Raw genomic sequence first — 26,056 nt, forward strand, 5'->3', positions numbered from 1 at the left:
TTTTTCATATATATATATATATTTTATAGCTTTTGCAAAAGCTGTAGTACAGGGTTACTTGTGATATGATTTTTGCTTAAAAAAAATAAAACCACCCCACTTGTACATAAGTAGAAAATTGTTTTATTTAAATGTTTAATGGCTATAATAGCCCAGCTAAGAGATCATAGGATTTAGCCAGTAGTTATTAAGCACTTAACATTGATATGGCTTATGTTCCAGAGGCCCATTTGGATAAAGCACAGTATCACTTATGTGGATACATGTTGAGGAAATGTCTTTCATTCACGAAAAGGTAAGATGAGAGCAAACATCTCTTTATGAAGCCAGTAACATTTATGAAAAATGTAGTAAAAAATATTTTGGTTTCATTGTCTTCTTCAGCCTCATCATATTTAATGTCCATAGGTTCACTTAAATTAATGTGCTTTTTTCTTCTGGCATTTTAGATATTTTTAGAGCCAGTGGTAGACATGAAATATTACACGAAGATCTTGAAGGAGACCCTTTTGTGATTAGTTGTATTAGAGATGACATGGTTATATTCTGTAGTAAGGGAAATGAAGGAGAGGGGGCTGCATTTTCCTAATGATTACTATTTATACACTGTTTTCCTGTTCAGTTTTGTATTGCTTTGTAACTGAACATGGAGAATTAAGACAGATCAAAGCTGTACACTGGCTCAGAAGAATTGAAAAAAGGTCAAGAAGTGAGACAGCAACAGGAGTAGTGATTTGGAGTATGTATGATAGGAGAAAAGATTGGGAGATACCAGATAATTGGTAGGAGACTTATGCACTGCAGTCATGCTGGGGAATGTGGTCATTAAACTATAAAGATCATAAAGAGAGATGGACAGGACCAGAAGTTAATAGATTATGGTAGGCTTCTTTAAAATTTAATCTAGCTTTTTAAAAGCTGTTCATATTAAACAACACTGATAGGGAAATGTGTATAATATTTGTCTTGTAACTGCTTGTCTCTTCTTTTAAAGACCTCAGTGTCCAAATCTGCCTTCGAAACTAATCATGGCTGGTACAAAGAGAGGGTTAGGGCTGGTTTCAGTTTAATGGAGAGTGATCTGTGGAATTCTGCTTGCTTTGATGTATGTGATGGTGAAACATGACCATGGGCCACAGAGTAGAATGGACAACAGGAAACAGAATTTGTAGGCACAGGTCTTACTAGACCAACTGATTTAGTCAGGGAAAGTAGACAAGCTTTTGAACACATGAGCCCTTCTTCAGTCTCAAATAAAACTGTGGACTCAATAGCCTTTCTGGTTTTGTGGCATATCATACTAACCTCTCTGTTCTGTCACCAATAAACTGCTTGTTTCTCTTCCCTAACACTGTCTCCTCTCTTACCCCTTAATAACATCTGTTTCAAAGACAATCTAACTGATACGCTCCTAGCCAAATTCTGGGCAATTGCGTTCTAGTTGTATTTAGCTCACCTAATTTTATTTAGGCCTGCACATCTATTTTGGACATGATGAAGGCCTTTGAGTGTTCAAAAGCCTGTCTGTTTTGTTTTGGGTTTTTTGTTTGTTTGTTTGTTTTTTGTGTTTTCTTTTTACACCAATTACCAATTGCTATAGCAATTTAATGCAGGCTAATACCTCTGTCTCCAAATCTAATGATTAATTTTTGAGGGATAGGAAAATAAATGAAGAAAAACTTGTACATATACCAGATTCACCAGACTGATAACAGCAGTATCAGGAGTTTTAGTAATTTAAGAACTATGACATTTTACCTTTGTCTTTAAGCTTTGCAATCGTACTGGTTGCCATATAAGGAATTAGTCATACCGATTGTCATAATTACTAATATAAATATCTCTTTCTCTGATCATCGTGAAGGAAAAAAATGTTTCCAGGGTCATGTAACATTTGTGACAGATCTTGATTTCAGTTTCTGGTCTAAGTGCATTTCTTACCCTTGTCTCCATAGGCATTATTGGTACTTAGACCTTTGGCTGTACTGTGGTGAGCTTAGTGGGGCAGAAACTTGTTTTTATTGCCTTCCAGCACTCAGTCTTCTGAAATGTGCTGGACTATAGCAGGAGCAATTAGCACAACAATGTGCAGCAACAAAGTTATTAACCATCTCAGCTTCTCTAAAGCTAAGTGCTGAATATTCACACCATTTATAGGAGTAAACCTCCTGTAAAACAGCACTATTATCTCAGCCAAATGGGCGAGCTCGCAGTATTTGTATAGATCATCTGGTACCACTTCCTGGCACCACCAGGTGACCCTACTTCACTTCTCAAGTAGATTAGGAATAAAAGTGGACAAGCAATCATGCACGCTCGTGCATGGCAACCACGCCATCCCTTCCCATCCCTTCTGTGTTGCCAGACATTCAGTATCAGATCAAACCAGTAAAATAACGCCCCCAGTCCCCTGGGGGAGAGTCTTCAAAGGGCATAAGTCATGCATGTTTTGAATGTTGTTTTTCCTCTATCTGCTTTTTCCAATTTTCTGTTGGGACTCCACTGCAGCATTTCTAATTCTTTGAAAATACATTTCACATGGCAGATTTTGCTAAGAATACATTCATTGACAAACACTTCATGATAAATGTGTCCATTTTAACATCAAACCGCATGCATTGGAATATTTTGTGCCTTCTCAGCATCTGTTATGTTGCTATGTTGCAGCCTTTGAATGATCCAGGATGTTGGGACATAGGAACGTTATTCAGCAGGAATATTTTCGTTCTTGATTTCAGAATTGTCCAGGAGTGTGTGCCAGTTTTTTTCACATTGCTTCTGCTGTCACCTCAGGCACCCAAAAGCAACCTGCCAGCCAGGTGCCGCACCCATACACACTCTGATGTGCAACCCGACTGGCTGTTACGACAGGCGCTTGAGGTGGGGCAGTCTGAAGCTGCTGTCACCATCTGTCTCCTATGTCAGTGCAGTCTGCCACTACAGCATTGTTTCCAGTGCCCAGGTCGAGTTACCTTACACTGTGGCTTGATTCATGCTTGTGATGCTGGCTTCAAGCCCTGTTTCCTGATGGATCTGTCTTTAGCCAAACTAATATGTTCCTTGCATCAGTATCTCCTGCTCTTCTTCTGCCTGTGGGCAGCAGGAACCTGGACCTGACTCTGCTCTCTGGCACACTGTTCTGTCACTAGGACTTACCAGCAGGGTGTTTGACTTGGGTCACTTGTGTTGTCTTGTCCCTCAAGAAGAGATGCAAAGCCCTGTTTGTGTCACTTTCTTGGTTAGTCTTTTTCCTTGCCGCTGAGTTTCTCCTCCCGTGTTTAGTATTTTTAAGGCCCTGTCTTTGCTGAATGCTGCTTTCTGAGCAGTCTGAAGATGACCTTTGCTTGATGTGCCTCGTACTGCAAATGTTTATCATGTCAATAATAAGCTGGAGACCCCAGTCAGTTTTTCATAAATATATGGTATTTTCACAGCTGCAGTGTTTAACCCTTGTTCTGGCAACTCTGTGAGTTTAGGCCAGTCTTTGATGTGGGATTTACTGGACAGAGGAAAAGGCTTTTGAAGTGGTATTAGCGACTGCAGGAATGTTGTTATCAGTTGCCACAAACACATCTGTCAGCAGGTACCACTTCTCTTAAGGAAAGATTGGTTGGTGGTTACATGTGTCACTAGCTCTGGCTATTTGCCCACAGAGCGGAGATGACCATAAATATTATTGTAATTGTCTGTAATGGAGATATAGTGTTCACTGTGTTGCAAGTATATTCTGTGGAAGTGTGGTTTAGTACAGTGGATCAAACTATGGATTCATTCTTACATACGGTCACAATGCAGTTCAAGTCTGTCAGAAGGTTCTGTTAACATCTTGGTCTTCAGAGCTTTTACAGGATTTTCTTGTACGGACTGATTCTACTCAGCCTTTTGCTGTCAGACAAGAGTATTCATCCAGAACCTGCTGCTTCAGTGTAAGATAAAGAGAAATACATGTAAGCAGTGACAAGTGAAACTGCCTGCAGGCTTCTTTGTCACAATTAGTCAGGTAAGTCTATACTGTGACTATGATGCATGTGCAGCCAAACACATGCCTAAAGGCCAAGCTATAGATGTACCTAGCACAGCAGGGGCATGTGCCTTCTCAGGTTAACTCCTATGTCCATCACTAACTCCTCAGCTGTACATTAGTCTGCTGGTTAGGATCATTGCAGTAACCTTCCCCTGTGCCAGCCAGTGCTCCTTTCTGTGGTCTCAGGTCTGAGGTGTTGGTTTGAAACTGTGCTGGCATGACACATTGCCACTGTTTAGATGGTGGGGTACTTGAGAGCTGATGGTTTTCTGCAGGGCACTAGTCTAGGTGTAGGGCAGAAGTACAGGCAGGTGAGATCAGGGCTTTTCTTCAAATAACAGCAACGAATCTATCAGTAAAGGAAAAAGCAGGCTGATAGTTAAACCTCTTTTTGAACTTAATGAGGTCCGTGTCAGTCTGTCTCGATAGCCTGTTAAAGTCCCTCTAGATGGCAGCATGGTACTCGGGCTTATCAGTCGCTCCTCCGGTTTTGTGTCAGCTGCAGACTTGCTGAACAGACTCTGCCTCATCATCACTGCTTTTTGGTGTGCTTTCACAATGCAGCGGGGTCTCTGTCGGTGCCATCTCCTCCCTTTCTCTTTGCCTCTCCCACCTCGGGCCGCGCTGGGCAGCGCTCGCGGCTGCCGCCCGCCGGCCCCAAGCTGGTACCGAGGTGGAAACGTGCTCCGTGGTGCCGTCCGTCGGTACCCGACAGTTGGTGCCTCCGGGCTGCCGCCTCCCGTCAGGGAAACACCGCAAGTGCAGGCAAAGCGTGTAACAGCAGCCCGGTGGGCGGGCCCCGGGTCTGGCCCCTTCAGCGCGCCCGGCAGCGGCACCGGTGCGCGTGTCTCCAGGCAGCCTGCAGGCCGGTGGGGCTTTAAGCCGCCCGCTGCGGCAGAGGCCTGTACCCGGGGTCAGGGCAGCCCCGGGCAGTCACTCGGCAAAAGGGGCGAAGGGAAGGAGCCGGACACCCCCAGGCGCTGGGCATCTCCCTTTCTGTCCGGAGCTCCTCCCGGCTCTGCCCCGGCCCTGGTCGCTCCGTGCAGCTGCCCCCAGACCTTCCCCTGCGGCCTGTGCCCCAGGCCCTGCCCCGGGGATCTCAATGAGTGTCCAGAAGCCGCTGTGGAAGGAGAGGCTGGGGCCAGGGAGAGCTGTAGTGAGAACGGTCAGGACTGCTGCTTCACCTCTGCCAGGGGCCGCGCTCATCCCCTCCCTCTCCCGGGAATGTCCTTGAAAGCACTGCCTCAGGCAGGTAGGGGTTATCTGCCCGGCTTTGTGTGGAGGAATCCTGTTTCCTAGGAGCCCTGAAACTCCCACATGTTCTCGTAGATTGGGGACAGCTATGGCAGGGAGGAAGGAGGAAGAAGCTGGCAAATTCTCTCAGCTGCACTAAGAGCAAGAGCTGCCATGAATCCTGGCTCTTGCTGGAGCCCTGGCACCTCTTGTGTGTTCCAGGCCCTCCCAACCTCTCCCCCAACCCCCTCTCTTTCTCATGCCACTGTGATTTTAGGGCACCTCCAATATGTTTGCCCCCCAGGGTCTGGCATATCTTTTCCACGTGCAATATGATGCACAACATTGCCCTCCACTGCTGCATCCAACTGCCCGAGGCGTTCCCTGAGTCCCCAACCTCTGTGCAGACTGTAATTGTCCAGCAGGTCTGGGGAGGGGCCTCAGCTAAGACATCCCACCCCAATCCAGGGGTTTCTGAGTCTTTGGAGTGTTCTCTGACCATATTGGAGGCTTTTGCTCTGTGTGTGTGGGGGCTCTAAGCCATTTAGGAGGGGGGGAAGTGGGGCTCTGAGCCCTGTTGAGGATGCCCTGTCCCTTTGTGGGGACTTCCTCTTGGGTGTGTGAGACCCATTTTGGGAGTGGCTTTATCCCTTCTGGAGGGGCTCTGTGGGCTCAGTCCCTTTTGAGGGGCCCCTGACCCCTTTTTGGAGGGAGGACTTCTTTTTTTAGGGGTTTTCCCCCACCCCCAACAAGAGCAGGACCCATAGCCCCAGACAAGGACAAGGTGTGTGGGGGGTACCAGACCTCTCCCATGTGCCACCATGGCCCCCATCCTCCATGGTGCTCATTTTGGGGTGAGTAAATATTTCTTTTCCAGTTGTTGCCATTTATTAGGGCATTGGTATTGGCTGGGGGGTGCAGCAGAGGTCCCATGGCCTCCTCAGAGCCCCACGCAGCGCCTCTGCCCGCCGGCACTGCTGCAGCCAGTAAAGCATCTCCACGATATCTCTCCGGGCGTGGGGGGCATAGGGACGTCCCTGCAGTGTCACCGTGTCCCCATATCCCTCCTGCAGCTGCCGCAGCGTCACCCGAAGCCGCGCCTCAACATTGGCCAAGGCAGCCCAAAGGCGCTGGCGACTGCTGGCCTCAATGGTGCGACGCTGTGCCAACACCGTGCCAGTGCGGAACAGGCGCGAAGGGTCAGAGCCCCCTTCTTCCAGTCTCTCCAGTTGTGCCAAGAGATGCTCCCGCTGCAGGATGTCACTGGTTGCCACTTCCCAAACTTCCAGTGCCGCTGGTAACTGTTGCCAGGCTGTCCCAGTGCTGTATTTCACTGCCATCGCCAGCTGGTCCCAAACCGGGACCCTCAGTGCCATCCACAGACGGTGCAAACGCTGCTGAAGCCCCATTGGCACTGGCTGTGGGATTACTGGCTTCCACAACCCCCTCTCGTATGGTTCTGCTGGTGCTGGTGCTGGTTTCGGTGCCGGTGCTGCTTCTGGTCTTGGTGCCAGTGCTGGCTCCTGATGATGTTCCAGCACTGGCTTCTCTGTGTTGGTGTTGAGATGGAAAATGGCACCGAGGAAGTCAGAGCTAGTTGCTGCTACGTACTGTAGGTAATCAGCAAAGAGGCTTTGCTGCTGCCATGGTGATGGCTGCACCCTGGCGTTTTGGTGTCCCAGGGGGAGCAGATCAGCTGTGGGAGCAGCCGGCTCCAGCAGGGTGTCTGGGGGGAACTGCAGCCCCTCGGTGTGAAGCTCCGGGCTCAGTTCCTGGTACAGTTCCAGTAGTTCTGAGGGCTCTTGCTCAACATCTTCATAAGCATCCCAGCACAGTGCCGGGTACGGCCGCAGGGTCAGTCCCATGGCAGAGGCTCCGGTGGGGGGTTTGGCAGTGCCATACTGCGGAACGGGGTGGGAAAACAACGGGACCTCTCGGCATGGCATTGCCGGACAGTTACCGGCAAGCTGCAGCCGGTGGTGCCTGGTGCTCCGGCCCTCACCAGCGGCGTGCTGCCGCGCACCTGCCATCACCAGAGGAATTTCGTGGTCTGGTATCACCAGAGAGAAGCAGCAGGGGGGGAGCAGGACCCCTGCCCCCCCTGGTAGTTGGCATGAGCGGTGCATCCTGGTGCTGGGTAAGGCCCAGGGCTCCGTGCTGGGGGTGCTGGTCACTCCAGGGGGTTCTGGGCTGTTAGGAAAGTGAAAGGGGGGGGGGGGGAGGTAGATCAACCTAGCATGCTGTAGCCCCCTTCAACAACCCTCATGGGGCACTTGGGGGGCTGGGGAGTGTGTAATATGAGCACCCATCCAAGTGTCCTGAAAGACCCCCATGGTGTTTTGGAGGGTAATGGGGGGCATCAAGGGAAGAGGAACGCCACACCCCCCTCGAAAATGCCCTGCAGCCCCGCCCTCCGGGATTTCGAGGCTTTGGAGATACGGAATTGGTTATCTCTCCACAAGCACCCTCCAGTCTCCCCGCGAGATTAGAGTTTGAAGGAGGGAATGCGCCCCCTCCCCCTCTCAATCGTCCTGTAGCTCCCCATGGTGTGTCCCCCTTTCTCGGACGCCTGCGCCCTCCATTCCCGGCCTCTTGGGTCCCCTCTCCCAGGCGTCTGGATCCTTAATTTTCCTTGTTATGGTTTTTTTTTGGGGTTTGGGTTTTTTCCCCGGCGCTTACTGCCCTGCGCGGTGGCGACAGCTCCACCTGTAGCTCGGTGCCCGGCTGCTGGCACCCGGGCTGGACGCATGCGCAGTACGATCAGAAGCCGATACCCGGGAACTGGCAGACAGCTCCGGGCAGCCGTGCATCCGCAGCAACGCTTTCTGAACCGAAGGCATCACTTCCGCCTACGGGAAGCCGCGCCCCTTCCGGTGTCGTGGCGGCTCCCGAGCAGTTGCCTGTCATCCGGTATGAATCCGCGGTGTCCGTTTTTGCTGCCTCTGCCGCCCTTGGCGGAGCCGGCGGGCAGAGCGCGGAACGCCAGCCCGGCGGGGCGGCGGTGCCGGCTGTGGTCGCTCCGCCGCGCCGCCCGCCTTCGGGGCGAGGAGAGGGCCGGGAGCGGCGGGGGGGTGGGGGGGGGAGCCGGCGGGGAGTGCCCTGGCTGGGGGGAACAGAACCGTCCTGTCACGGGTTCCCGCTCGCCGGTTTTGTCTGCTTTTGGCTGTGAATTTCTGCTGATGTGAAGGAATTCTAGAGCTGTTTTAAAACGCACTTCAGTGTCAGCTGGGGAGGCAAAAAGTCTTTTAATGATTGATAGAGTTTAGGGGGCACTGTAAAATCTGTGCTGGTGCATTTTGGCACTGAAGTGTATTTCGACATGAAGCTTCTTCCCCCTGAACAATTCATCTTTTGCTACACAGGTGACCTTGCCCGAGCTCTTGCTACATCTGCTCCTGCCCCACTGCTATGCTGGCAGTTTGGGAATGAGGATTGCCTACATCAGACTATCAAGTTAAAAGCAAAAGAAGTAAATAAGATTTTTTAAATCAAGTGGGTTGACACGAGCTACTTCTGTCAACAGGTTTTCTGTTTCTAAATATTCTCAATCCTAATTTTCCTACTGAAACACTTGAACCATCATGATTTGTTTTGTCTGGTGATGTCCAGTGCTTTAGCTATGTTGCAAGTTTTTAAGCAGGACAAACAATGAGCTGGTTTTTTCCATGGATTGCTTCTCAATTGTTTCTGGTATTAAGTAGAGAATCAGAAGGTAAGAATTATTTCTAAAGGTGTAGTTTTCTTCTGCAGTGTTTGGAATGTGCTTGCGTTTGAAGGCCCTGTTAGCACAGTTGGGGACACTGGGACATTTCAGAGCTTGCTCTTTCAGAGCAGTAAGCCTAACTGTTCATACTGCTGACTTTATAAAAATAATCCTGTAATAAATCCCAGCAGAACGGATGACCTTGTGTTGGGCTTCCTGGCTGTGGGGCAGGGAGGCGCCTGCAGGAGAGGGCGAAGGCTGCTAGGGAAGAGCCCAGCGTGAGGGGTGGGGAGGAGAAGGGACGCCCCCACCCCACCCCCCACGTCAGTGGCTGAGAGCAGGTGGGATATAACCTCTGCCGTGGCTTCAGGCACCTCTTACCTGACCTGTTGGAGAAAAATCAGTGATGTGTTTTCATCTTTGCCTAAAAACATATCTGTCTTCCAAATAATGCCACTCTCCTTAGGAGCTTGCCTTCCAGGGGATTGTGGTTTTGGGGGGTTGAGGTCATGTTTTCCCAGCACCTGGTGTACAGTAATTTTTTCAGCAGCCAGGTTCATCGGGGGTCTCTTAGAGATGCCCTAAAGTAAAGTTCTCCTTCGTATCCCGACTGAGGCAGGACCCTCCAGGTGTATTGCATTTTCCTCCCAAGTTTCTGGGGTTTCCCATTCAAGAGGGAACAGTTCTTTTAGGTCTGAAATTGTAAGCCAACCCCATTCTTCAGGGAGGTTAACAATGTAGGGATTCACTACTACAGGTGGCAAAGCAGGAGTGTTGTATTTGGACTCGCCTTCTACTAGTAACTTATATTTGAGAAAATTTTGTATTATTAGAGCCAATCCAGTTTTTGCTTTTAAGTTTAGAGGAGCATGTTTAATTACCAATGATGATCCTGGTTCTAGGTCAAATGGTTTACCTCTTTTGGATTTCCTTGGAAATACAGAAATTGAGGAGTGACCCACTGCTTTCCCAGTTGCATTGTCAGAGGCTTAGGGAAAGGACTGCTTTCTTCCTGTCACATTGATAACATTTACATTTTCTGAGCTAGGTTCTCCTCCCAGGATATTTAAAACTGAGTATGTTGCCCTGGGATCTCCTAAGAACTCAATTTTACTTTATGCCAGCCTAGTTGTAACCAGAGGTTCTGCTTGGAGAGATTCCTCTTATTCTAGTCAGATGTCACTAATCTCTGTAAGTAATTTTGGATCATATCCTGAGCCATACAGCTCAGGACAGTCTTGTTTCCAGTGTCCTTCCAAAAGGCACCCTAGTTATCTCCTTGTGAGAACCAAGTCTATACAATGTGTACTGGTAGGCACTGGTCAGGAGCTGCCGCTGTGTCAGGACCTGGTGGAGAAGCTGCCGGTGGTGGAATTACAGCCACGGCTGAACTGGGGTGACCCCATAGTGCTGGGGGGGCACTTGTGGAAGGTGCTCTGGGGCAAGGGCAGATGCCTCACTGGTGGCTGTGGGGCTCTAGGGGGCAGGGGCGGACCCTAAAATGCAGGGCAGTCGATCAGGGGCACCTAGGGGCTGCTGGGGGGCACGATAAACCCCTGACTTGTTCATCGTGTCCTTAATAACAGGCAGGAAAGGGGCGAACTTTCTTCAAAAAGGAGGAAGGTGCCTGAGTCCTTTAATCAAGGGAAGGGCGCCCTCTGCCCAGCCCCCTTTTTGTTCCTTTTGTTGTGTGTTTTCTCAGCGACCAATGAGCGGGCGCTGGTGGTGTCCCTCCAATTGGCCAATGGCAGAGCGGCCTCAGTGCCCCTGGCCAATCAGCATCCCGGGAGGATGGAGACGGAGGGAGCGTGTGCGAGCAGCAGGGTTGGGAAAGCAGTGACCAATCAGCGTGTGTATCGCCTCAGGAAGTGGGTTGGGCACACTAGCGGCTGAGCCAATGGAAGCCTTTCCCCCCCGGTCTGGCGGCCAATCAGCAAGCCGCGAAACTTTGCAGCTGTGGTGACCTCCCTGTGTGAGGGAGCGACAGTGCTGACGAGGAGACGAAATAGCGGCAGGGAGCGGCGGGTCGGGAAATGGCGGACGGGGAGGGGGGCATGGGGGGCAGCGCAGGGCTTGGGGGGGGCGGGCCAGGAACAGCCGGAGGGGATCCGCGGACATGGGGGTCCCGGAGGGGGGTGCGGGGGTGGCAGAGGTGAAAAAAGTTGGGAAGAGCTCGGAGAGGGAAAATGGCATCCAGAGAGAAAATGGCGTCTCCCGGCACAGTGGCGACGACGAGTTGGACGGGGATTTCTCGTCACCGGAGACGCAGCAGCACGGGCATGGGTGAGTTGTGCGGGGATGGGGGTGGTTATGAGGCTGGGGTGGGGAACAAGGACAAGGACAGAAGGCCCCAGCATCGGCGTCCAAGAGCAGGAAATGAGGTGTGTGTGTGTGTGTGTGTGAAGGCAAGCAAGGGGTGGAAGAAGTGCAGTAAAGGGGGAGTGGGGGGAGAGATGAGCACGGGGTGGAAAAAGTGCAGTAAGAGTAAGGGGTGGGGGAGGTGTCCACATGGTGTACAAAGAGTGCATTAAGGGGAGAGGGAGGTGAGCACATGGGAGGGCTCCATCCCTCGTGGTGATTCCCAACTGATCCATAGCATCTCTCCCACAGGGACTCCTAGTGCCCTACAGACACCTCAGACCGACTCAATATGGTGTCCTAGCCCCTCTTCAGCGCCCTCCACCTGTCCCATAGGAACCCCCAACTGTCCTATAATGCCTCATAACGCCCCATAGCACTCTCTCTTTGCCCCAGATGTGCTGTTCTCAAGTGCCTTACTGGGGCCCCACTGCCCCACAGGGTACCCTAAATACCCAACAGGGCTCCCCACCTGCCCTGTAAGTCCCCCAGTGCCCCATGGGGCCTCCTTATTGCCCCCTGTGGGCCCCCTGATACCTCATGGAGACTCTCAGCTCCCCATTGGGCGCCTCCCAGGGCCAATAGGGTCCTCACTGGCCTCATAGGGCCCCCAGGTGCCTTATAGGGCCCCCAGTGCCCCATGGGGCTCCAAACAGCCCCCCATAGGCATCTGCTGTTGCCCCATAGAACCCCCCACATGCCCCATACTACTACTGGATGCACCTTGATGAACCCCTGTGCCCTATAGGGCCTCCGGACTACTCCACAGAGCCACCCACCTGTCCCATGTGGATTCCATTTCATAAGGACATGCATTGCCCCATAGACAACTCTAATTCCCTATAGGGCGTCTTGACTGCACAGTAGAGCCCCTAAGTGTCCTATAGCATCCCTCAGCTACTCCATAGCAACCCATAATTACCTTGAAGGCCCTCTGACAGCCCCATAGGGACTCTTAATTCCCCACTGAGCTCTCCAGCTGGCTGTGGTGACCCCCTTGTTGTCCCACAGGGCTTTTTAGCTGGCCCACAGGGTCCCACCAGTGCCTTATAGAGCCCTTGGTGCCCCACAGTGCCTCCTAACTGCCCCCAAAGGAACACCCAACAAACCCATAGGGAGCCTCAGTGCCACACAGGGCCACTGTGACCTTCCCCTCCAAGTGCCCTTAGAACCTCTAATCACCCCATAGGGCCACCGAAGTTTTCTGTGTGGTTCTCATTGCCCCATAGTGCTCCGCACCTGCCCCACAGGGGACTGCAGTGCCCTATGAGGGCCCCGAACAGCCCTATAGCAACTACTAAATACCCCAGTTGCCCACCCAGTTGCCCTATGGGGATCCTAGTGCCCTATAGAGCGCTCAGTGCCATAGAGAGCCTCATGTTGCCCCATATGGTCACCTACCTGTCCCACAGAGACCTGAGTGGCCCAAAGGGCATCCTGACTGCCCCATAAGGACCTTAATACCTGTTGTGCTGTCTACCTGTTCCATAGGGACCCTTAATTACCCTGTGGGGGCCTTCTCAGTGCCTTGTAGGAACTCCAGTGCCCCATAGGGCCTCCCTACTGCTCCAGAGACCCCTAGTTACCCCATACTACACCCCAGATCCTCATAGGGATGCCCACGTGCCCCACGATGATCTGCAGTGACCCATAGGGACTGCCAGCTACCCCACAGTGCTCTCCACTTGCTCCATGTGGACTCCCAGTGCTCCATGGGTCCCCCTGACCTGCCCCATCCCATTTCCAGTCTATTTTGCAGTCCCATCCAGTTTCCCCTCAGTCTCTCCCCACCTTTCCCAGTCCCTCCCAATTCCCTCAGTTTGGCACTTCTTTCCAGCTATCTTCCAGGGTTAGTGAGGGCCCTGTGTGTTTTAGTTCTTCCCAGTCCCTCCCAATTTCCTTCAGTTTTCTCCTTTTCCCCCTCTACCTTTCCTAGTTCTTCTTGCTAATAGGTTGTACTGGGAGAGGGGTGGGGTAGTGGGAGGGGCTAAAGTGGCACTATGAGATACTGGTTTATACTGGAGGACACTGTGAAGGACCCTCAAGTGTGTGTGTGGGAAAAGGTACTTGGGAGGTGCTGTGGGGCAGGGAAAGACCCCTGGCTGGTAGTTGTGGGGTGCTTCAGGGAATGGGTAGTCTGTGGGGCACTAGGGAGGGAGGGGCCCTAAAATGATGGAGGGTTGAGGTGGGGCACTTGGGGGTTACTGTTGGGCCGGAGGTGACCCTTAGGTAGTGTGGGGAGTGACTATGGTGCAGCGTGGAGCTGGGGCCTACTTGGGGGTCTCTGTGAGGTGAGACACAGGCTGAGGGACACTTAGGCTCTATGGGGTTCTGGGGCTGGGGGGCACTTGTGAGGCTGTGTCAGGGTCATTTTGGATCACCGTGGGACAGAGGGAGATCCCTGACTGTTTTCTGTCCCCCAGAACTGGGGTTAGATTTGTGGGGCTGCTGCCCCACAGCTTTCAAGGGGGCCTGGCCTGCTTGACCACTGGCTACTCCAGGCTCCAGTGAGCGTGACCCACAACTGCCTGCGTGCCCCATAGATTTCATCATGTACAGTTGTTGACTCCTTTCTATGGCATGATCACTTTATGCCTGGTGACATCACTGCCCTTTTCCCAGGGCAAGGCTACGTCGTCCAGGTTTTGTACTACGCAGTGGATTTTGAAGGATAAATCTAAGTAGAAATATCTTTAACATATACAAAAAATAAACTTATCTGTGTGTCCTTGAAGGAGAACAGCAGAGTAGCAGGCCTGCGTGGGATAGAGGAGTGCTGCAGATTCCCAGGCACTCACTGACCCTGAAGAAGAGCAAAGAGTTGTAAATAACTTTGGGAATTTGCCATCTGGACAATGTTATGTCCTGGTACCCGTTGCCTGCGGTGGGAACGGGTAGATAAGGTTTTATGTTAAAAGAAAGAGCGTTTTGAGGTGTAAATTGTAGATCAATCAATAGATATTGGAATACTATATAAGTCTTGCGAGCCACACAATAAACAATTCTGTTTGTGCACAGCAGTTGGGGTCCGTGCCTTCATGTCTTCCATCATGTCCTAATTAAAAAAGACTTGAAAACGCTATGAAGGAAAACCTTGTGTCGTAGAGGAAGAAATGTAAAAGAGAAAGAAAATAAAAAATAAAACCAGATGTGAGTCCAATATCCGTGTGGGTATGTAAATGCGAAATAGGACAGAGGAGTTCACTGGAGATTGGAGATGTGTAAGATGAGAAGTGAATATATTTGTGTTTCAACAGTATCAAAGTAATTTAGTTCTCCCTCCCCAGCCTCCATGCGATGCACTACCCCAGCTGCATCGTGTCCCCACGCCCTCTCTAGTCTTGTCCCCGTCCCCCATGCGTGTCTCTGCGCCTCTGCCTGTGTTGTGTCTTGGTCCTGGGCTCCTTGTACTTGTCCTGTGCGCTCCCGAGTGTCTCCACCCCCTGGGGTGCAGTGGCTCTGCCCCCCTGATCTGGGCCACACTCCTGGGCGTGGCTCTGCCTGCCCTGTGTGTGGCCACGCCTCTGAGCTTGACCACATCCCTGTGTGTGGCTCCGCCCCCTGCTCTCAGAGGTGCCTCTGAGACTGACCATGCCCCCATGCATCTCTCAGCGCACCTCATGCTCGTCACAGCCCCCTGAGTGTGGCCCCGCCCTCCCACACGTATCTCCACCCCTTCGCCTTTGCCCTGCCTCATCTGTGATTCCACCCCCTCCATGCTTTGCCCCGCCCTCCCATTTGGGGTTGCACCCCCCTCTCTTCGTTTGCCCACTCTTCAGGGTTGGCTCTGCCCAAGCCGTGCTTGGCCTCGCCATGGGGGTGGGGCTCAGCACGTGCTGTGGGGAGGGGGAGGTGACAGGGGGACAAGAGTGGTGGGGGGTGGGGCCTCGGTTCATGCTGCAGGGAGTTAGGGGGTAAGAGACCTACCCGGAGTGGCCCCGCTCCTGGTTCCTGATTGCAGGGGGTGGGCGGCGGTGCTGGGCTGGGAGGTGGGCTGGGAGGTCCCTGCCTCCCCGGGGTGATGTGCTGTGCAAGGCTGGTGGTTGCACCCCAACCTGTCTCGGACCCACCCTCTTTCTCTGGGTGGGTCTTTCTCTGCCTCCTCTGGGCCCTACGCTGCATTTTTAGCCTTACTCTTGGTGGGTGCTCCCCTCCCACGTGTGGTCCCAGCCCTCCAAGCAGGGCTCTGCTCCAGGGCGGTGAAGCTCCTTGCCCACGAGCGGGCTGTGCAGATGGAGCAGTATTCAGCCAGGTTGGTGCCAAGGGAAAGTACCTTGTGGCAACTCAGTGCAGCTCTTTCCAGTTGTTTTTGTAGGTGCTGTGCGGTTGGAATTGGATGGGCATTTGGGGTGAGCTGGGATGGTAGCCAGGAGGGTCAGGGGGCAGGTGACTTCTCACAAACACAATAGGAATTTTGTGTCTTGCTGGTATCTTACGTGCCTCAAGAAATTATGGCCACAGCATCAGATTCTGGAATGAGCAGATGAGCAGAACACCATGGGGCAGCTGAGAAGTCCGGTGCTGATGAGGGTGGTAGTGACTGGTGTGATGCTCATTGGCAGCACTGATTGTGGCTTGGTTTCCTGCCCCCTTCTTCTCAATGTGGCGCTGTTGTTCTACTCCTCCCCCCATGGGTGTGGCCTTGCCCTTCTTTCCTACCCCTCCTCCTTTCTCTCGCCCTCATTCTGTTTTTCTGTTCCCCTTTCTCCCTTTTTCTGGCTCAGTGTGGTTCTGAGCCTTATTCCCAACTCTGCTGGGATTTCTGAGGACTCTAAATGAACATTTTCCTGCCTTCAAAGTGCCTCGGGGGGTGTTGGCAGCCCCTGAGGACTGAACCACCAGCTGTGGCAGGAGCAGGGGATGATGTTCTCTGAAGGGCTCCAGCTGGGGCTGGGGTAGCCCAGGTGTGGACAGTCAGGTTGATGAGGGGACTTTCCCAAAGGACTGTGGGAAGGTCAGTGGGGTGGGGCTCAGGGTATATAAGCCTCCACCTCTAGATCGGGGCTCAGTCTGCTTGGGGGCTGTGTTGTGCTTGGGGTTCTGCTGGGCGAGAGGACTAGGCCTGGGGGGCCTCTGGTCAGTGCAGCGGTTGTTTGCTCTGTCTTGGTATTCTTTGGGTCCCCAAATGGCAACAGCTGCAGTAATCAACTCTGGAATGAAAGAGTAAGTGGAACAACAGGGGCTATTTGGAGGGGCTCGACCACACCACACTGGGCTGTCTGTTGTTCGAGGCGTTTTCTCTGTACATGCTTTTCCTTTGACTTTTGAAGGTGCCGTGCAGTGTTGGAGGGACAAAGGCACGTACTTAGGAGTAGTCGGAGAAGGTGAGATGGTTGTGGGCTCGCTCAGCCAGGTATTTTAGGTTGACTTCGTTAAGTGTTTCCCTCTTTTTGCAGGTGCTACCCCTGCCACCTTTGGAGCCGGGAGAGTGCTGGAGGCAAGGAAGGATGGTAAATGAGGAGGTTGGCTCTTGCAAGCAGAACAGTAATGTTATGTCTCTTGGTATTTTAAGGTGCCAGAAGCGATGGTGGCCATAATGTGTGTGGAAGGAGAAGGTGAGAAGGGCAAGATGGGGTTATGAGGAGCTTGTGGAAGAGGTTGGTATTTAGCTGATGTCCTGTTCCTGGAGGCACTGTCGTTTGTTATTGCGGATGATGAGGAACTTGGTGATTTTGGGAAGATTCCTGTCAGCCGATGTGGGTTTCTTTTCTGTCTGGTGCTTCAGAGCCCCAGCCGTTTGAAAGGTAAGTGAAAAGGACGATGGCTGGGGGGAGGGTCTGTGTAAATGGGTCAAAGTTAGGAATCGCAGAGTCAGGTTTCAAGGTTACTGTAGGGGACCAGGCTGTCTAGAAGGCCTTCGGGTGGTTGATGGGAGCCTGTCCCTCCCTGGCACGATGCTAACAATTTCCAGAAACTGAATGAGTGCTTCAGGTGAGGTGGTAGTGAGGGGCTCATGGAGCTGGTGTCTTCTCCCAAGCACCACAATAGTTATGTGCCTTTTGGGTGCCCTGAATGATGATGCCTACAGCGTCCCACTCTGGAAAACGTGGGTGAGCGGGACCCCGCAGGGCTCTTCTGTGATGCTGGGTCACATGAAGGAGACTGGGACTGGCCGATGTTGGGCTTATTGCTGGCTTTTTGGTAGGTATTTTGGTGTTGTGTCTGGTTTTTTGAGTTGTGTTTGTTTTGGGGTTTTTTTTTCTGTTGTTTTGTTTTTGTTCTTTTAAAGCATGTGGTGAAGGGGAACCTTGTAAGTTGAAGATTTTCCCAGTGCAATCCTGTCTTCTTTTTCCTGGTTAATCATGGCTTTGGAGTGCCAGTCCTCTGAAAGATAAGTTGAGGGACCAGTGGTATAGAGGGGTCAAAGCTGGTAGGAGTTGTGGAAGGGGTTTTGAAGTTAGCGTAGGGGAGAGGGCAGTCTGGGAGCAGGCTCCTTTGATCAGGTGAAGGAAGCGGGTTAATTTCTAACACGATGCCAGTGTGGGAAGGGCAGCTCCAGCCTTGGTGTGTGGTGGTGCATAGTTTGTGTCGTATGTCTTTGTCTTAGAGCTTCCTCAGGCCTTGATGTCCTCTTGGAGCCAGTCCTGCATCTCGGGCATCATCCCTGGCAGGCCTTTGCTCATCAGCACAGTCCTAGTCAGCAGCATCTTTTTCTTGCGTGACAAGTTTGAAGCGTAGATAGGGCTTTCATCTGGGAAGTTTCCTGATGGTCGTCTTCAGAAACATCATTGCCACCTGCATCAGCATTATCTCTGGTCGTGGATTTTCCCAGAGTGGGATTTTGTTCCCCGCATCCTCGTGTCATGAGGTCTTGAAGCCCGGGTTCTTTGGCATCTCTTGATTCAGCCCCTTTTTTGCAGTTGCACTGCTGTAGGTCTTCTTGCCAAACAATCTTGAATCCCAGAGATATTCTTTTTGCTTGGTGTTCTCTTGAGATCAAGTCTCGTGATTTGCAGGGCTGTGTCTTGAATTGGTCTGAATGTTTGGCTTGGAGCTGCTCTTCCCAGAGTTTGCTGGAAGAGCCATAACTGAATAGTTCATCTGTTGGGCAGTGTTCCAGTGACTTGCGTATCACCGTTTTCCAGATCCCATGTGACAAGGATGTACATGAAAGAGCAGGAGGAGAGAAGAGCGCCATCCAAAGGTTAGTCAGGGTTTGGTGTTGGGGTGAAGGTCTCTCTCCTGGCTACCTGACCACGTTATGGTTTGTTTGTCCTTTTGAAGGTCAGAGCAGCCAACAAAGCAGAATATCTGTTCCGGAGGTGGCTCTGGCAAGGTGAGCAAAGGCTGTTGTGCAGAAGGAGCAGTTATTTCTCAGGTGTTTTATTGCCGTTGAAGGCATTGGCATTGCCTGTTTTTTGTGTTTTCCAGGTGTCCTCCCAACCTACTTTTGGAACCCCACAAGGATGGCAGGCAGCAGATGGGTGAGAGGATGAGGTAAAAGAGGAGGAGGTGGACTACACAGTGGGCTGCCTGTTGTTGGAGGCACTACCTCAGCACGTGCTTTTTGCTTTGACTTTTGCAGGTGACACAGCCATCCTTGGAGGAACAAAGACACACATTTAGGAGGGGTTGGAGAAGGTGAGATGGTGGTGGGCTGGGTCAGCCATGTATTTTACGTCAGGTCACTTAAATGTTTCCTTTTGATTTTGCAGGCGCTGTGCATGCCACCTTTGGAACCGGATGAGCGTGGAAGTTGAGTTGAGTTGGTAGCGAAGGGTTCATGGGGCTGATGACTTCTGATCAGCAGAACAGGAACTCTTTCTCCTGGTGTTTCAGGTGGCCCAAGCAATGGTGGCGATGGCGTTCAACTCTGGAATGAGAAGGTGCGTGGTATACCATGGGGCTTCCTTGTGGAGGTGAGTGCAGCGGAAGTAGCGTGCGCTGGCTTAGGTGGGACTTGTGCCAGCGCTGTTTGTGATCTGTGGGTTGTTTATGTTTTCCTTTTCTTTGTATAGAGGATGAAGAGGAACCGTGCGACTGGAAGCACATCCCATTCAAACAATGTGGTTTTCATTACTGACCGTGGCTTTGTGCTGCTGTCGCTCTTGAAGATAGGTTGAGAGCCCAGGGGTGGGTGGGGAGGGGCTGAGCAGAGGAGTCGAGGTTGGGAATGCAGGTGGTGTTTTGAAGTGAGTGTAAGGGAGAGGGCTGTCTGGGAGGGGCCCCCTTTGGGTGGGTGAAGGGAACAGGTTACTTTCCAGGATGATTCCAGCATGGGCAGGGCAGCTCCAGGCTTGGTGTGTGGGGTTGTGTGTTTTGTGTTGTCAGTCTTTGTTGTCTTAGAGCTTCCTCAGGCCTTGATGGTCCTCTGTGTCCTCACAGAGCAAGTCCTTCATCTTGGGCATCATCCCTGGAAAGTCTTTCCTGCTCAGCACGGAGCTATTCAGCAGCGTGTTATTCCACATGGCGAGTCTAAATTGCAGATCGGTTTCTTGACTTGGAAGTTTCTTGATGGTTGTCTTCTGCAATGTCATTCTTAATTGCTTTGTCATCTGATCTCTGTCCATCCAGTTTCCCTGAGCGGGACTCAGTCCCCGCATCCTTGTGTCCTCAGGTCTTGAAGGCGGCTCCTCTGGCATCTGTGGCTTCATTCCCTCGCTTTGCAGATGCATCGCTGTAGATCTTATTGGCCAAAAGTCTTGGCTTCCAAAGTCCCTCATCTTGCTGTGAGTTTTATCTTGAGTTCAAGTCTTGTGACTCACATGGCTGTGTCTTGGGTCCGTCTGTGCATGTGAGTGTTTGGCTTGGAGCTGCCCTGCCTGCTGTGTAGGTTCAGGGGCCATGGGAAGTGCCATTAACTGACCGACTCAGTGCTGAGCAGCTTTCCAGCGACTTGCATAATCCTGTTTTTCAGATCCCACATGTCAATAACTAGCAAGAAACTGATGGAGGAGGACAGGAAGCCACCACCCAAAGGTTGGTTAGGGTGTGGAGTCGGTGGGAAGGTGCCTCCTTTGGGTGCTTGACCGCATCATGGTTTGTTGTCATTTTGAAGGCGGAAGCTCTGAGCGAAGCGGGATACAGGCACCGGAGGTGGCTGTGGCAAAGTGAGCAAAGGCTGGTGGGCTGGAGAGGCATTTACTTCTCAGGTGTTGCAGTGTTGGTTAGTCATGAGCATCCTTTGTTGTTTGTGTTTTCAGGTGCCCTCCTAACCTCATATTGGCACCCCAAAGAGATGGCAGGCAGATGGGCGAGAGGCCGAGGTAAAGAAGCAGGAGATGGACATGTCAGTGAGCTGCCTGTTGTTGTGGGCAATATCTCAGCATGTGCCTTTTGCTTTGGCTTTTGCAGGTGTCACACACAGTGCTGGAGTGACAAAGCCATGTTGAGGAGCAGGTGGAGAAGGTGAGATGTCTGTGGGCTGGGTCAGCCATGTATTAATGTCAACTCTATTAAATGTTTCCCTTATTTTTCAGGTGCTGTTTGTGCTACCTTTGGAACCAGATGAGCATTGAAGGTGAGCTGGGGTGGTAGAGAGTGGGTTCATGGAGCTGGTGAGTACTGATCAGCAGAACAGTAACTCTTTCTCTTGGTCTTCTAGGTGTACAAAACAGTGGTGGCCACAGCATTCAACTCTGGATCAAGGAGGTGAGTGGAACTGGGTGGGGCTCTTTTGAGGTGGTGGGTGTAGTATAAGTGGTTGTTGATGGCTGAAGTGCACCTTATTGGTGACACTGTTTCTGATTTTTTTTTTTTGTCTGATTGCAGGTGATGAAGAGGAACATGCGCTTCAGACAGCGTGGTGTTTTGCTGGATGTAGATCCAAAACCACCATCCCTCAGAAGATAAGTTGAGGGACTTAACTGAAGTGCTGAGGTTGGCAGTTGTTGCAGAAGGGATTTGGAAGTTTTCTGAGCAAAGGCTGGTGTGGGCTGCTGTTGATTGGGGCAATTTCTCAGCACGTGGCTTTTGCTTTGACTTTTGCAGGTGCCACACACTGCCTTGGAAGTACAAAGCCACGTGTAGAGGAGCAGTTGGCAAAGGAGAGATGGTTGTGGGCCAGGTCGGCCGGGTGTTTAATGTCAGTTCAGTTAAGGGTTTCTCTTTGTTTTGCCAGGGCTTTTTTGGTGTGGGGTTGATTGTTTTTGTTTCTTGGTTTTTTTGTGAGTTTGTTTTGTGTTGTTTTTTGTCACCTTTGGAGCTGAGTGTTGGAGGTAAGCTGGGGTGGTGGTTTAGGAGGTTCATATAGGTAGTGACTTCTTTCAAGCCCAAACAGTGGTTTTGTGTATTTTAGGTGCCCTTCATTGATGAGTCCTGCAGTGCCTAATTCTGTGATGAGCAGGCAGGTGAGACCTCACAGGACTCTTGAGAAGCTGGGTCTTCTCTAAGAGGTTGGTGCTGGCTCATGTTAGAATTTCTAGTAACAGTTATTACGTGTGGTGATGTGGTTTGTGATTTTTTTTTTTTTGTTTTCCTTTTTTTTTTTTTTTTTTCAGCTGATGATGAACAGGAAACTTGTGGCTGCAGGAACATCCCTGTGAATGGTTTTGTTTTTCCTTGATGACCATGGCTTTGGACCCCTACCATCAAATATAAGTTGAGGGACTGGGTATGGGCAGAGGGGACAAAGCTGGGAGTAGCAGGAAGTGGTTTTGAAGTTAGAATTGGGGAGAGGGCTGTCTGGGAGCAGTTTGCTTTGGTCAGGTGGAGGGGGCAGATGAGTTTGAAGCATTGGTTTGGCCTGGGCAGGGCAGCTCCAGTCTTTGTGTGGGGTGGTGTGTACTTTGTGTTGTCTGTCTTGAGTGTTTTATAACTTCCGTATCCTTCGATGTCCTCTTTGTCCTCACAGAGCAAGTCCCCACATCTTGGAAGGTCTTCTCTCATCAGCACAGTACTAGTCAGCAGCATCTTTTTCTCTTGTGAATAGTTTAACACATGGATTATTCTTGCATCTGGGAAGTGTCTTGATAGTGGTCTTCTGAAACACTTTTCCATACTTCATCAGCATCTCTGGTCATGGATTTTTGCAGAGTAGCACTTGTTCTCTGCATCCTTAGGTCTTGAAGCCCAGGTTCGTGGACATGTGTTGCTTCAGCCCCTCGCTTCACAGCTGCATTGCTGTAGGTCTTCTTGCCAAACAGTCTTGGATCCCAGAGATATTCTTCTTACTCAGTGTTCTCTTGAGATCGAGTCTCATAATTTGGAGGGCTGTGTCTCGAATTTGTCTGAGTGTTTGGCTTGGAGCTGCTCTTCCCAGAGTTGTAGGGTCAGGGTTTTTTGGAAGAGCCCTAAAGGACTAGTCCAGCGCTGTTGAGCAGTATTCCATTGACTTGTTTCATACTGTTTTTCAGATCCCGTGTGACAAGGATGTACATGAAAGAGCAGGAGGAGAGGAGAGCGCCATCCAAAGGTTAGTCAGGGTTTGGTGTTGGGGTGAAGGTCTCTCTCCTGGCTACCTGACCACATTATGGTTTGTTTGTCCTTTTGAAGGTCAGAGCAGCCAACAAAGCAGAATATCTGTTCCGGAGGTGGCTCTGGCAAGGTGAGCAAAGGCTGTTGTGCAGAAGGAGCAGTTATTTCTCAGGTGTTTTATTGCCGTTGAAGGCATTGGCATTGCCTGTTTTTTGTGTTTTCCAGGTGTCCTCCCAACCTACTTTTGGAACCCCACAAGGATGGCAGGCAGCAGATGGGTGAGAGGATGAGGTAAAAGAGGAGGAGGTGGACTACACAGTGGGCTGCCTGTTGTTGGAGGCACTACCTCAGCATGTGCCTTTTGCTTTCACTTTTGCAGCTGCCACAACCATCCTTGGAGGAACAAAGACACACATTTAGGAGGGGTTGGAGAAGGTGAGATGGTGGTGGGCTGGGTCAGCCATGTATTTTACGTCAGGTCACTTAAATGTTTCCTTTTGATTTTGCAGGCGCTGTGCATGCCACCTTTGGAACCGGATGAGCGTGGAAGTTGAGTTGAGTTGGTAGCGAAGGGTTCATGGGGCTGGTGACTTCTGATCAGCAGAACAGGAACTCTTTCTCCTGGTGTTTCAGGTGCCCCAAGCAATGGTGGCGATGGCGTTCAACTCTGGAATGAGAAGGTGCGTGGTATACCATGGGGCTTCCTTGAGGAGGTGAGTGCAGCGGAAGTAGCGTGTGCTGGCTTAGGTGGGACTTGTGCCAGTGCTGCTTGTGATCTGTGGGTTGTTTATGTTTTCCTTTTCTTTGTATAGAGGATGAAGAGGAACCGTGCGACTGGAAGCACATCCCATTCAAACAATGTGGTTTTCATTACTGACTGTGGCTTTGTGCTGCTGTCGCTCTTGAAGATAGGTTGAGAGCCCAGGGGTGGGTGGGGAGGGGCTGAGCAGAGGAGTCGAGGTTGGGAATGCAGGTGGTGTTTTGAAGTGAGTGTAAGGGAGAGGGCTGTCTGGGAGGGGCCCCCTTTGGGTGGGTGAAGGGAACAGGTTACTTTCCAGGATGATTCCAGCATGGGCAGGGCAGCTCCAGGCTTGGTGTGTGGGGTTGTGTGTTTTGTGTTGTCAGTCTTTGTTGTCTTAGAGCTTCCTCAGGCCTTGATGGTCCTCTGTGTCCTCACAGAGCAAGTCCTTCATCTTGGGCATCATCCCTGGAAAGTGGTGCTGATCAGCACTGTGCTGAGCAGGAAAGTTGTCATTCCGCATGATGAGTCTAAATTGCAGATCGGTCTCTTGACTTGGAAGTTTCTTGATGATTGTCTTCTGCAATGTCATTCTTAATTGCATTGTCATCTGATCTCTGTCCATCCAGTTTCCTTGAGCGGGACTCAGTCCCCGCATCCTTGTGTCCTCAGGTCTTGAAGGCGGCTCCTCTGGCATCTGTGGCTTCATTCCCTCGCTTTGCAGATGCATCGCTGTAGGTCTTATTGGCCAAAAGTCTTGGCTTCCAGAGTCCCTCACAGGACAAGTAATATTGAACATTATCCCTGCAGTGTGGAGCACATTTAGTCATCATCATCGTAGTGCCATCTGGATCCTTCTTTTCTTGCATCTTGCAGATTTCTCGATGGGCGTCTTTTGTAATCTTCTTTATGAATGAATGAGCATCTCTGGTCATAAGTTTTCCACATCTTCAATCTTGTCTCTGCGTCCTTAGGTCTTGATGCTAGTCTTCTTGCCCATCTGGTATGTTATTTTGAAGAGCAATTATTGTAACAGGCAGTGTTCTGTGACACTTGATGTCACCATTGGGCCTTCTTGCCTTGCCCTTGCATCCCTGTAGATCTTCTTGGCCAACTTCTTGGAGCCCAGAGTAATTTATTGTTGAATTTTCTCAATGTTGAATCTTGTATTTTGCAGTGGTGTGTCTTGGGTAGGTCTGTGTTTGTGTGTTTGGCCTGGACCTGCTCTGCCCAGAGCGTAGAGTTGGGGATATTGAAGAGTCATAAGGGTCTCTGGTGATGTTTGTGTGCCTTGAGTTTTTAGGCCACAGTCGTACAGTGATCTTAGGTGGAGCAGCCATAGTCAGGCTGGGTGGGCAGTTGCTTTGATGGTGTTTGAAGGTGATGGGACCCTCATGAGAGGGTTTTTCTGTGCTGTGCAGGGGATTGACCTTCTCAGTAGTTAACAGTTGTATGTGTATGGGCTTAAAGTTTTGGGGCTGTGTTTATTAATGGCATGGGAGTAGTGTTGGGGAAACAGTTCAGAAATATACAGGCTGTGAGCAATCCTGACTGACTTCAGCTTAAGGCCACATTGGGTTAATGGTTATTGAGGCCTAGTTAGAGGTTTTCTAAAAATGAGCTGATGGGAAAGAGAACTTAATTGGCAACAGAAGAGAAAAATAATTATGTAAAAAGAGTGGTTCTGTGAGAATGGAATGTGTAACTGGAATACAAAGCCACCTGCATGATATGATGGTGTAAACAAGGCTTCTCTATATAAGTGAGTGCAAGTTGTTAATAAACGATTTCATATGATCATATTGATGTGTACATGGAATCCTTAAGCCTCCACAGACTTTTTTCCCACAGGGTAGTAGTACTCTAGATGGGGTTCCTAACTGGGATGGAGATGTCTGGAATTATCTGTCTATTGTTCAGCATTCCAGTGACTTGTGTAATACTTTCTTTCAGATGCAAAGGACAAATATGCTCTTGTAAGAAGAAATGAGGGAGCAGAGTGCAGTCAGGTCAGTCAGTGTGTAGTGTTGGAGGGATTGTGCTTCTGGTAGCTGAATTACAGTGTGTGTTTTACACACCTGATTACAGTGTGTGTTTTACTTATTTTGAAGGTAGAAGCAGTAAGCAAAGTGGGATGGTCACTGAAGGTGACTGGGGTGAAGTGAGTGATGACTAGTGGGACCAAAGAGCAATTATTTTTCAGGTGTGTGTTGTTGAAGTTAGAAGCATCAGTTGATGTTTACAGGTTCTATTGTAGCCACCATGTGACAATAAGAAAATTGCAGAGGCTGGATATGCAAATTACCAAGGTAAAGGAGTAAGAGATGGGAGTTGTTGCAGGCAAGGGTGCTGTTTGAGGCAGCGTCTTGGTACGTTCCTTTTGTTTTTTGCAAATATTGTAAGCAGGCTCACTGGGACAAAGCTGCTGACTGTAGCAAGTAGTCCAAGGAAAGGTCAGTGTCAAAGAGCAGAGAATAATGTGGCTACTCAGTGAAGCTGTTACTTTTTTGCATGAACTTTGTAGGCCACTTTTGGGACTGGATGAGCATTTGAGGTGAGCTGGGGTAGTAGTGAGGATGAACATGGAGCTCGTGACTTCCTTCAAGTATAACAGTAATTTTGTCTCTTAGTGTAGCTTGGGTTC

The 26,056-nt window shown here is 50.6% G+C and overlaps 1 protein-coding gene and 2 long non-coding RNA genes across 4 annotated transcripts; 2 read left to right on the forward strand and 1 right to left on the reverse strand.

The window, feature by feature from the left end:
* Positions 1-6,147: 6,147 nt before the first annotated feature.
* CCDC87 (coiled-coil domain containing 87) lies at positions 6,148-8,025 on the reverse strand. The gene is made up of 2 exons (XM_030455813.1): positions 7,937-8,025; positions 6,148-7,447 (listed from the first exon to the last, which is right to left on the reverse strand). The coding sequence occupies exon 2, from the start codon at positions 7,381-7,383 to the stop codon at positions 6,148-6,150; it is 1,236 nt and encodes a 411-aa protein (XP_030311673.1). The 5' UTR covers positions 7,384-7,447; positions 7,937-8,025.
* A 12-nt stretch (positions 8,026-8,037) lies between these two features.
* LOC115598730 lies at positions 8,038-14,338 on the forward strand. 2 transcript variants are annotated; one of them, XR_003987869.1, is made up of 3 exons: positions 8,038-8,167; positions 8,620-8,726; positions 14,054-14,338. It is a non-coding gene; the product is annotated as an uncharacterized LOC115598730 (long non-coding RNA). The 2 variants fall into 2 exon arrangements; XR_003987868.1 differs by lacking the exon at positions 14,054-14,338 and having other exon boundaries at positions 8,040-8,167; positions 8,620-8,927.
* A 4,105-nt stretch (positions 14,339-18,443) lies between these two features.
* Positions 18,444-19,038, forward strand: LOC115598754. Its single transcript, XR_003987901.1, has 5 exons — positions 18,444-18,462; positions 18,543-18,594; positions 18,690-18,755; positions 18,844-18,899; positions 18,974-19,038. It is a non-coding gene; the product is annotated as an uncharacterized LOC115598754 (long non-coding RNA).
* The last annotated feature ends 7,018 nt before the right edge of the window (positions 19,039-26,056 follow it).

This window comes from Calypte anna, chromosome 9, assembly GCF_003957555.1.
Source record: "Calypte anna isolate BGI_N300 chromosome 9, bCalAnn1_v1.p, whole genome shotgun sequence".
NCBI lineage: Eukaryota > Metazoa > Chordata > Aves > Apodiformes > Trochilidae > Calypte > Calypte anna.